Source organism: Fukomys damarensis, unplaced genomic scaffold, assembly GCF_012274545.1.
Source record: "Fukomys damarensis isolate Sample0158 unplaced genomic scaffold, DMR_v1.0_HiC HiC_scaffold_1, whole genome shotgun sequence".
Taxonomy (NCBI): Eukaryota; Metazoa; Chordata; class Mammalia; order Rodentia; family Bathyergidae; genus Fukomys; species Fukomys damarensis.
In genome coordinates, this window is record NW_022900913.1 from 37,307,175 (window position 1) to 37,318,842 (window position 11,668).

The 11,668-nt window shown below is 44.0% G+C and overlaps 1 protein-coding gene across 1 annotated transcript; it reads left to right on the forward strand.

Moving 5' to 3' along the window:
* The first annotated feature begins 6 nt into the window (after positions 1-6).
* Isl1 (ISL LIM homeobox 1) lies at positions 7-10,591 on the forward strand. Its single transcript, XM_010644014.2, has 6 exons — positions 7-210; positions 1,035-1,224; positions 3,877-4,136; positions 5,865-6,151; positions 7,328-7,495; positions 9,469-10,591. The coding sequence occupies exons 1-6, from the start codon at positions 183-185 to the stop codon at positions 9,583-9,585; spliced, it is 1,050 nt and encodes a 349-aa protein (XP_010642316.1). The 5' UTR covers positions 7-182; the 3' UTR covers positions 9,586-10,591.
* Positions 10,592-11,668: the final 1,077 nt, after the last annotated feature.

The window sequence follows — 11,668 nt, forward strand, 5'->3', positions numbered from 1 at the left end:
CCGGCTTAGAGTGGACTCCGGATCCGCGAGGGCGCGGCGTAGCCCGGCAGCGGCTCTCTCAGCCTTGGCAGCCCCAAGGGCCACTGTTTCCCACTTAGCCACAGCTCCAGCATCCTCTCTGTGGGCTGTTCACCAACTGTCCAACCACCATTTCACTGTGGACATTACTCCCTCTTACAGATATGGGAGACATGGGAGATCCACCAAAAAGTAAGAGGCTCTTTTACCTTGTGGGGCTCGGTGTGCTGTTCTGGTGCGGGGGTCTCTCGCAGGCACGGGTGCCAAGGGCTCTTCGGACTTGGAGTCACTGCCTGGAGAGAGAGAAAAGGTGGCTTTTTCTCGTGGCCGCCACGGCTGCTTGCTTGCTGTCGGTTCTGATCTTGGGGAAACTGATCATACCTTGTGTTTGAATTCGCCAGTGCGCCCTCGAAAACCCTAGTCTTCTGGTGCTAAGAGGCGATTTCCTCCTCGGGAATCCCGAGCTCTCTGAGAAGGTTATTATGTTGCAAAGGTCTGCGTGAACATACAATACCAGGAGATATGAATTAGCATTAGACTTGCAAAAGAGAACGACTGACAACTATATTGATGTGGCTCTTGCTAACAATATCCAGTCCTAGGTGCTATTTAAGAGCGTGCTTCATAGAAAATATAGACATCCCTGCGTTCACTTAACGCTTCTAGTCAAAACCTTTTCTTTGACTTGACTTATCCATAATCTTTCCCAATGATTATAGCAAAGAGGGAGGAGGGGGGGAAATACAAAATGAGCGGGGTTGATTGCGTGCTAGGCTTACAAATGTAGACTATTCAAATCTGCATTTTACATATATTCCACCTCCTTTTTAAAATGAGTCAAGGTTTTGATGGCACACTTCAATTACCATCCCAAAGTGCAATACTCTTTAAAAAAAAAAATGAAAGGGGGAATAAAAAACTCCCTGAGTACGCCCTATAAGAGAACGACACTAAAAGTGTGTTTATCTCTGTAGGAAGTAAACGGTTAGTCAATCATGTATTTATTTTCATTTCAGAAAAACGTCTGATTTCCCTATGTGTTGGTTGCGGCAATCAAATTCATGATCAGTATATTCTGAGGGTTTCTCCGGATTTGGAATGGCATGCGGCGTGTTTGAAATGTGCGGAGTGCAATCAGTATTTGGACGAGAGCTGTACGTGCTTTGTTAGGGATGGGAAAACCTACTGTAAAAGAGATTATATCAGGTATGCCATTTATACTTATGCCTTAATTTGTGAGATTTCCTTGTCTCCATTCATTATTTGGTGTGGCTTTGTCTTTGGGGAAGTTTGCTTTAGTGGGATCTGGCATGCAAAAGTTTCCTTTTAAGTGCGTTTAAAAAATTAAACTATGCTGTTCATGTAGCTTTTTAAGAAAAAATAAAACAAATCCACTGTGCAGGTTTTTTTCATAAATTGTGTAGTATTAAGGCTTGTTAAATTATTTTTGGAATTTGTAGTGCCCAAATTATTTTCTTTCACTCTTCCTCTCCAAAACCAACAAAATATTTTTTTTTAAATGGATAAGTTTGTGTTGCTAAACTTTAAAATATGGTCGATTTTCACTGTACAATGGAGTGTGTTATTTGTTCATTTCAATTGTTTTATTAGTTTAAAATTTTTTGGAGGCATCAGTGAAATAGACCAAATAAAAGTTTGAAGCACATTTAAAGATGTATCTTACAAAAGCAAACAGAATCATTACCTCTTTTAGAGTAAGGACCTCATCTGGAAATTTTCAAAAACAACCGAAATATTCCTTGCAAAAAGACCCTGAAATTTAATCTTTTTAAATATTAACCCTTTGGTGACATCTGACTGTCTTTTCTTTCTTATCTTATCTGAGCTGATGAATTAGACAGAGCAGATCAAATTGCCCATCATCTGTCCAAGAACAATTGGTATATTTAGATAATTTAACAGCTTCCTTTCTCACATTAAAATCTAGGAACTGATAAAATGAGTGAATTGCCCATTCTGACAAGACTAAAACCACATAGCAACTTTCTGAGTTTGGTTTTATTGTTGCTTTTTCAATTTGCTCTGCCTCAGGCTTTGCTAATCTTAAATTTTTGCTGACCTGTGTATATATCAGAAACCTCATTTTCAGGCTTAGGAAGCCAGTAGAATTTATAAAGATTTTTTTATTGCTTTCAGTAACAAACAGAAGAGATATCGCCTTTGCTATTATGTCAAGTGATAGCAAAAATATTTTCAGAAAAATTCCCCAGTGACTATTAACAAATAATTAGCTCTTGTAGGTCAGACGGTTTTTGGAACTTGAGAACTTTCATTAAAGTTTAGTAAAGATTTAATATGCAGTCACCGTTTTCGTCAGTCACATATACTGAACATTTAAAAAAATAATTATGAAGTAGAGAATATTATCTTGATAGATTAATTGAACATTGCAGGAGGAATTGTTTCTGATTCTGTGGGGGAAGTAGGAAGGAAGTTAGTACGGGGTGAGGGGTTGAGGAGGAGGGAGGAATTTTCTAAGTTGTTTGGTCACTGGCAAAGTAAAATCCTAATCCCATAAAATGGAAGCTCTTACACTGGGTACATGGAGGGAAGAAAAACTTTTAAATCTACCTCTTAACCTCTGACAAATGAGCCATTTTCATTGTTTGGTCGATATGTAGTTTCAAGATTCTGGAGAGAGAGAACACACTTGGCACCTACAAGAGTATCTTTACTCTTATGGAAATATTGTTTCATTCAATTTCACTTAGACCTGCATGTGCTTAATACACACTTCTATAGAAAAGCGCAGTCTTACCTTTTCTCCTCTCTCTTAAGTGTGTGTGTGTGTGTGTGTGTGTGTGTGTGTGTGTACATGAACATGCAGATGTGCCCTTAAATCTTGGGGTTGTAAATGCAGAATGGAGTGATCCTTTGCATTTTTGAATATCTTATAGGACAGCATTCCCCAACCCCATTCCCACTTTGTGGATCTTTTCCTCTCTCTCCTGTTCCGTTTTTTTAGGAATGGGCCAGTTTGTGTTTTACTGAAAGACAGGGGGGCCAAGCTTTGCAGCTTAGATGAAACCAATAAGTATTGTCCCTTGATAAGGAAAGGCCAGCAAAGAGACCTTAGAAGTGAAATTTTTCATTTTTCAAGTTTGTCATGGTTCTCAAGCAAACTGAAATAGAGGCAGATACTTCAGAAACTTGGAAAAGATTTGAGAGAATAAGAGCAGACTGTAGGAATAGCAATAAAAGGAAGAATGAAGAAGAAACTTTGCATTTACATTGTTGCCTGCGGAAAATCTGTGGTTGGATGGAAACTAGACTGTACTTGCTGTGCAGGAGGAGATCTGGAGGTTTCATTTTGTTATTTAGTGTATGGATTTGTGGGAGTTCACAAATGGAGAGGGGAGAGAGTCCTATTTCTCATCAGCCTTTTTGTTGTTGCATCATAGGTATTTCTAGCAGGAATTGAGGGGTAAGGAAGTGAAAGTGTGGGGCCACTGGCTACTGGAGTCCCCCCTGCATTCCTTCCTGCTAAAATCTGCAAGGACGGCTCTGCTGGTGTTACGGCCCAGGTTTTGAATCCATCAATAAATCTTCCTTAGTTTGGGCCGGATGTTCTAGATTTAAGAGATACTGAGACACAGAGGTTCTTTGGAAAGCAAAAGGGACTAAAGGAAATGGAGAGGGGGTGGAGGAGAAGGATACAAAAAGCAAGAAAGAGGTTTCATTTCTCTCCTCGCCTTCAGAGAGATAATAGTGATTTTTCAAGGCATCTCTGGGCCTTCAGTCTGGATCGCTGGCTGTCTTGGGCCAAGACAGTGCCTGCCTCAAGTGACCCCTTACTGTGCTTCTGTTCCCACTCCGGTGCCCCCCTCCCCCGCGCAGGTTGTACGGTATCAAATGTGCCAAGTGCAGTATCGGCTTCAGCAAGAACGACTTCGTGATGCGCGCCCGCTCCAAGGTGTACCACATCGAGTGTTTCCGCTGCGTGGCCTGCAGCCGCCAGCTCATCCCCGGGGACGAGTTCGCGCTGCGGGAGGACGGGCTCTTCTGCCGCGCGGACCACGATGTGGTGGAGAGAGCCAGTCTAGGCGCTGGTGACCCTCTCAGTCCCCTGCATCCGGCGAGGCCGCTGCAAATGGCAGGTATTCCACGCCCTGAGGGAGGCAAGCTGGGGGAGTCAGGCTGGGGCCAAGTTTGTGTGGGTGCTCCCGAAGGCCCGGAGGCTGGGCAAACCTGTTAGTCCCAGGGCGGCTGCGACGCGAAGCCTGCAGCCACTAAGCCCAGAATTGTGTCTGCCGTTTTGCACCGTGCTCCGTTCTCATACAGCAGGGCTCACTGTGCAAGCTGTCTGCCTTGATTCCCCAGGCACACCTACAGCCAGCGCGTCTAAATAGGGGTGCACAGGAACCCCTTGCGCACACGTGTATACACAGGCCCAAACAGCGCTGTCAGTTTACCTTGGCCTCCAAGCCAGGGCTCACTGAAAATGGGCTGCAGCTCCCTGCCAGGTATTTTCTTAGCTGCTGCGGGCTTAAAGGGGTGGAGCCCTAGGTCCCTATAGCTTCCTCCTTAACTCAATGAAGGAAGCTTAAGTGCCTTACGTCATTTAGCCTCCCAATTTTGTTTTTTTTACTTCCCACTCCCAAAACATTTTAAAATTTTCATTTTTATCTTTTAGTAAGAGAAGGGACCCTGAAAAGATACAGTCTTAATAACTGCAGGTCATTGCACAGAGGTGTAATTTAAAACTGTCAACAAGCTAATCTGCAGTAATTACCTTTTAAAGGGAGCCTGCCTCTTTAAACCGTTCATTCTCTGCGATTTGGTGAGAATTTCATCTTCAAGCCTCTTGCTGCAGGCTTTAAATTGACCCAGTAGGTGTTGGCCTGACTGCAGGGGGTTGTAGAAGGTGCAGGATTTCTACCGTCCAGATCAGAGGATGGCTTCCCCAGGAAGGAAAGTGGTGGGAGCAGAGTAAGGTTGGCCAGGACCAAGACTAGTGCAAGACAGTGTTTCCATACCTGCCTCTGGTTGTGGGTAGTTCTGTAACCCCTAATCCTATGTACAGTATCAGTTCTCACTAAATATTGGGGCTGAGGAAACAGCTCCACGGCTACACACACACACACACACACACACCTCCTTTTTCTGGCAGCTCTGAGAAGTCTATCCTGGGGATTTGTGGACTAGCTTTTGTGGGACAAACTCAAGGGTGGGAAACACAGAGGAGGCCGAAATTTTGGGAGGGAGGTGAGGGACAACATTTCCCAGCAGTCGTTTATCTTGAGCCCAGGCAGCTCAGCAGACTTTCAGTTTTCCTTTGCTTGGGGGTCAGCCGTCTCAGGAACATCCCACATTGATTTAGTGCTGAAAAGGACCAGGGACTGGAGAGATGACCAAAATAACAGCATTTCTTTAGCCCCTTAACATGACTGGCCTCTTAGACCGAGGTTCAAGGCTTTCTGGCAGGATCCTCAGCCTTGCTGGTGTAGCGTCTGGGGCTGTCATGAAGTGTTCTGTTTCCTTCCCTAGTTCTCTGCTGGCATTCACCCAAGAGGAAGTACCAGCCCTGGAGGTGGGCTATTCTGTATAATCTGGGCCCAGACTGGGTATGGAAAAAGGCAGGAAGGAGGAAAACAGTGCCCCTGATGTAGTGCTGGACCCACGTGAGATGTGCTTCCTGTGGCTGACCCTGGGCTGGCCAGAGCAGGGGCAGGGGCTGTGTTCCCACTGGGTTTACTCAGCACTGATCTCCACAGACTAAGGAATGAGATTTTATTCTACTTTATCCCTCCTCATCCCCTCCGCTGCTGGCTGGGTGGGCAAGTGAATGCCCTGGCCCTGAGCTCACAGCTCCCCTTGTCCCACAGCTGAGCCTATATCCGCCCGGCAGCCAGCCCTGCGGCCCCATGTCCACAAACAGCCGGAGAAGACCACCCGCGTGCGGACTGTGCTGAATGAGAAGCAGCTACACACCTTGCGGACCTGCTATGCTGCCAACCCCCGGCCAGATGCGCTTATGAAGGAGCAACTGGTGGAGATGACGGGACTCAGCCCCCGCGTGATTCGAGTCTGGTTTCAAAACAAGCGGTGCAAGGACAAGAAGCGGAGCATCATGATGAAGCAACTGCAGCAGCAGCAGCCGAATGACAAAACCGTGAGTGGCCAAATGGGGGGACAAGGGGGTGGAGAAAGGAGAAGACTGGTGGGTGCGTCCAGCAGGAGCCAGATGAGGAAACCCTCCCCCAACTCCATCCCACACCCACCCAAGCCCTGACAAGAAGGAGGAGGAGGCATTCACCCAGCACCAGGGCTGGCAGGTTAGAAGGCTTCTAGTGAGGTGGGATCCCAGGTGGCCCTCATCCCAGGCTGGCAGGCATAGCATGGGTGACCTCATGCACCCACGAGGGTGGGTGGCATTGAGTCCGGGCGAGGACTTTGATAAAATTGAGGTCATCAGTTCCACATTACAGAAATGGAGGGAGGCTCAATGCCTTGAGTTCCTGTCTATAACCAGGGGCTCTGTGGGCAGTCATCCCGCAGGCCTAGGCCCTCCCTACCACTTGATGAATCCTGTCTTGAGACTGGAGAGTTCCTCCACCGTAACCCATGCCCACAGGGCACCCTCTGCTCCCAGTACAGCACAGGCCTCTCCAGAGGTGTCAGGCTCCTGGCACTGTTTTGCCAGGCAGTACCCCTTTCCAGGCCTCCTGGTTAAGTTAAACTACAGTTTTTTTCTTTCCCTTTTTATTTTATTTTTTTTCATTTTACTGCTTCGGCCCTATTTTTAAATGCTATAAAATCCGCTGTCATTAAACTTGGCAGGCCTGCCAAGACTGGGCCAGGGTGCTTTCTAAGTTGGTTAGTGTATAATAGCATAATAGCAGCCAGACCCAAAAGCTTGAGAGTGGGGCCTGGCTCTGCAGAGAAAGACTGCTTGGAGAAAATGTGCAGTTAACTGAAACTGCCCAGAAAACCACGGTTTCCAGAGGCTGAAGGGAGGCCCAGCCTGCCTCCACTTTCTATATCTGGGAGGCCAAAACCTGTGAAAGTAGATGGGAGGAATTGGGAGTGAGCTATGAAAGAAAGGGGAAAGAAGAAAGCCAGCAGAATTTGCTTTAATAAAGTTTAAGTTGCCCTAGTGGTCCAGCCCACAGAAGTAGAAAAACAAAACTGAACTCTAGCTAATATCCATAGGTGCAGCAGATTAACTGAGTCAATACAAGACCACTGTACAGATAAGATAATAAGGGGTTTGTTTGCTTAGCCTGGGCAGACAATGGAGAGAGGTAGTTTGCTCATTAACATGTTGGAATGGGGGTGCTATTCACAGAACATCCAGGGAATGACAGGAACTCCCATGGTGGCTGCCAGTCCAGAGAGACACGACGGTGGCTTACAGGCTAACCCAGTAGAGGTGCAAAGTTACCAACCACCTTGGAAAGTACTGAGTGACTTCGCTTTACAGAGTGACATAGATCAGCCTGCTTTTCAGCAACTGGTAAGTGTCAGCTCCTAGACTGAGAAGGCTGAATTTCCCACAGAAAGGGGATTCTGGTTTACCCGTTACACTGAAAGATTCTGGGCGAGGGTGCTCCCTGTCCCTTGGGTTGAGGAAGTATGGCAGAAAAGAGAAAGGAGGCAAATGCAAGGGAAATAAACTTTTTGTGAGTCTTTTTATGAGACTCTGTAATTTGATTATACATTGAATTTTCTACCAACTGAGCACAGTTTCTGAGATTTACTTCAAAATACTTAACTAGGTGGTATGCATGATATGCAGGATACATCTTCAGCTTTAGGAGTTTGTAGGGACCTTAGAGAAACCTTGGTACTTAGATTGGCATTCACCAAATTTACTCTCTCTTCAGCATCTAGAGAATGGGATACTTCAGGGCCAAAATTGAAGTAATTGTAATGCATATGCAATATAATAATTCAATGTTGTTATCAAAGAACAGCAGGAACTGTAGGTGCAGTTTTTAAATATATCAGTAGAGAGGTAAATTATTCAAATAGCTGATTGATACTTTTGTTACTATATCCCTTCTTATAAATATATTAAAATGTAGGACACCGATATTTTTAAGCATATAAGTTCAAATATCATGTAGTCACATATATGTTAGCATGTACAGCAAAACAAATATAGTCCTACAAATTAGCGACAGTTTTCATGAAATCTGTGAGAACCTATTGGGCATTAATGTTTTATACATCCAGAAAAGAGAATTAGTTCACCTTTTTTAACCCCCAAAAAGCTTTAAAGGTCAAGATAAAGAAAGATACTAAACATATGTCCTTTATAGTATGGTATATTTGTACTTATGATTTTTTTCTTAAAGTGTTATCAGTCCTATAAAATCCTGTTTTATAAAACTTGAAGCTCTATCCTTCCTTTAGCAATAAAACTGAAGCCTTGACTGAGGATAGCTTTTTACCTTCACATCTACCCAGAGGGCATTTGCTTCCTCTGTGTCAACAGTTAGGTAATTGGCCAGAGACAAGTGGTTAAAAGGCCTGGGCCCCAGGTTTGTGTCTGTAAGTGGGCCAGTCTAAAGAATAGGCACATTTGGGAAAGTGGGTAGAAAGGACGGGGAACTCTGGAGCTAGGAAAAAATTTATTTTAAAGTCAGTGATCTGATGAGTTACTTGAACAAAAACCTAGATGGTAGAAGGAAGGTAGGAGAAGGTTCGAGACAGCAAGGGTTTGCACTTCTGAAACTTTATTTCAGATGAGAGCAGTTCAGTGAGTGGAAGATGAGGTAGGAGTGGGGGATGTCGTTGTGGAAGGAGGTTTATAGCAGCAGCACAATTCTTTTTGAGTCAAGTGAAAAAGCCAGATATTTATACTGGGATGATGTTATATGGATCTCCTCTTCAAAAGGAAGGCATGATTTTGTGGGGTGGTGAGTGGGGAGAGGAAGACAGACCAACCACTGGGCAGCAGAAACAACAAGGAAGAAAGCCCATACTGTGAGTGAGCCCTCTAAGGAATTAATCCTTGATCAAGGGAGCCTCCTCTGAATATGTGTGTGTGTGTGTGTGTGTGTGTGTGTGTGTGTGTGTGTGTGTGTGTGTGTGTGTTATGAACTTTCTAACTCCAGAAGAGAAGTTTTGATACTTAGAGACTGGGAACTTGCCTGCTCCCAGGGCAACATGAAGCCAGCAGGATAATTTTATTTTGAGCTTGCATGGTAGAGTTATGATGCCGTTTTACAGTGGCATTTGTTCTTGAATCATTTAATGCAACATAATGTTGAAAATTCAGTTTGACTAAAACAGATCTTTAAGAAGATATAGGAAAGCGAGAGGATGTCTTTTCAACTTTTCTCTTCATAGGCTTTCTGTGAGCCTGTTATGTATGTGGGTGTCTTGACACAAACACTTGTACATACATCACAATTTGATGAGCTTATATTTTTATGAATATTTTCACAGCCCCCTTTATTTCCTTCTCAACCTTCCATGCAGGTCAATTTTTCGGAAGGAGGACCAGGCTCTAATTCTACTGGCAGTGAAGTAGCATCGATGTCCTCTCAACTCCCAGACACACCCAACAGCATGGTAGCCAGTCCTATTGAGGCATGAGGAACATTCATTCAGATGTATTTTTTTCCCTGTTGGAGAAAGTGGGAAATTATATTGTTGAACTCTGAAACAAAAGTATTTAACAACCCAGTCAATGAAAACTGAGTCAAGAAACGAATGCTCCATGAAATGCACGAAGTCTGTTTTAATGACAAAGTGATATGGTAGCAACACTGTGAAGACAATCATGGGATTTTACTAGAATTAAACAAACAAACAAACAAACAAACAAAACCCCAAACCCAACATACGCTATTCAATGACCTTAGGAGTACTGAAAAAAAAATAGACGTTTTTAAAACGTAGAGGATTTATATTCAAGGATCTCAAAAAAAAAAAAAAAGCATTTTCGTTTCACTGCACATCTAGAGAAAAGCAGAAATAGAGAATTTTCTAGTCCATCCTAATCTGAATGGTGCTGTTTCTATGTGGTCATTGCCTTGCCAAACAGGAGCTCCAGCAAAGAGCAGGAAGAGAGACTGGCCTCCCTCCCGGGGGCGAAAGAGTCCTTTCAGGAAGGTGGAGCTGCGTTGGTTTGCGATGTTTTTCGTTGACTTTAACTAGGGGTTAATTGAAATCCTGGGTCTCTTAGCATGCCCTGTAGCTGGTTTCCTTTTTACTTTTGCCACCCTGCCACCCTTCTGTCCTTTTTTTGAGATCCATCCTCTATTAAGAAGTCTGAAGCGACTTTAAAGGTTTTTGAATTGAGATTTAAAAACCAACTTATAAAGCATTGCAACAAGGTTACCTCTATTTTGCCACAAGCGTCGGGATTGTGTTTGACTCGTGTCTGTCCAAGAACTCTTCCCCCAAAGATGTGTATAGTTATTGGTTAAAATGACTGTTTTCTCTTTCTCTGGAAATAAAGAGGAAAAAAAAAGGAAATTTTTTGTTTGCTCTTGCATTGCAAAAATTATAAAGTAATTTATTATTTATTGTCAGAAGACTTGCCACTTTTCATGTCATTTGACATTATTTTTTGTTTGCTGAAGTAAAAAAATAAGATAAAGGTTGTACCGTGGTCTTTGAATTATATGTCTAATTCTATGTGTTTTGTCTTTTTTCTTAAATATTATGTGAAATATCAAAGCGCCATATGTAGAATTATATCTTCAGGACTATTTCACTAATAAACGTTTGGCATAGATAAATAAATCAATGCAATGATTCAGGGTCCCTCTTTTATATGTTTATTAGCAAGACTTTAAAATGTCAGAAATTAAGAACTGCATGTAAATTGGGTAAAGGCATAATACAGTAGTGCGATATTGTATTGCAAGTAGTACAGGTGGAGTTTGCAAGTTTTGATTTCAATGCAGTAGTTGGATCAAAGTCGGTTGGAAGAAGCCCTTAGCTCTCAGGTGTGATAATGTTACTGGCATTGTGAAAAGGAGCTGCTCTCCTCCGTTCTGCCCTCCACCCCTTCGGTCTCTGTCCTGACCAGTCCACCATCATCCTTCCATCCTCCCCAAAGGAAGACAGTCCTCCTTAAAATGACTTTTGAATGGGAGTCACTATTTTCTTTCCTTAGGATAAGTGCTTTATACCAAAGTCTCCTGACCCGTATTTCAGATACAAGCTCTTGCTGCAAGAGACCTTCCGTCCAGCCAGTGAGGGATGACCATAATTTACTAGCGGCTCTGTCGGTCCGAAGGATTGAGAAATGCTGTTTTATTTGCTCAGATGGAATGGCTGTGAGGGGGAAGTTTTCAGCTTTTCCCAGACCTGGCTTTGTAGGCTTTTTCTTGCAGCCCCTCCCACTCCTAATTATTCCTTCTTTCCCAATTCTAATTCCAGAAACGTTGGAAGGGCTGTTTGATTAGAGGGGAGACCTGCGGCAAACGTGTTTGGGAACTGCCTTTTACGGAATGGTGTGGGGGGGGGGATGTTGCGCTTTGCAGGCCTCAGGGGCGATCGGAGTTAAGTGGGTGTGCGCTCGGGGACAGACACCCCCTCCCGTCACTTTTAGCAGGAGTTCGCGTGCGACAGCCAGAACCCAGGGGTACATAAAGGGCAGGCTCCAAACTTGGGCTGCTCTGCGCTCTTCCACTAACGCTCGCAGAGTGAAGGTTGGGCTCCACTC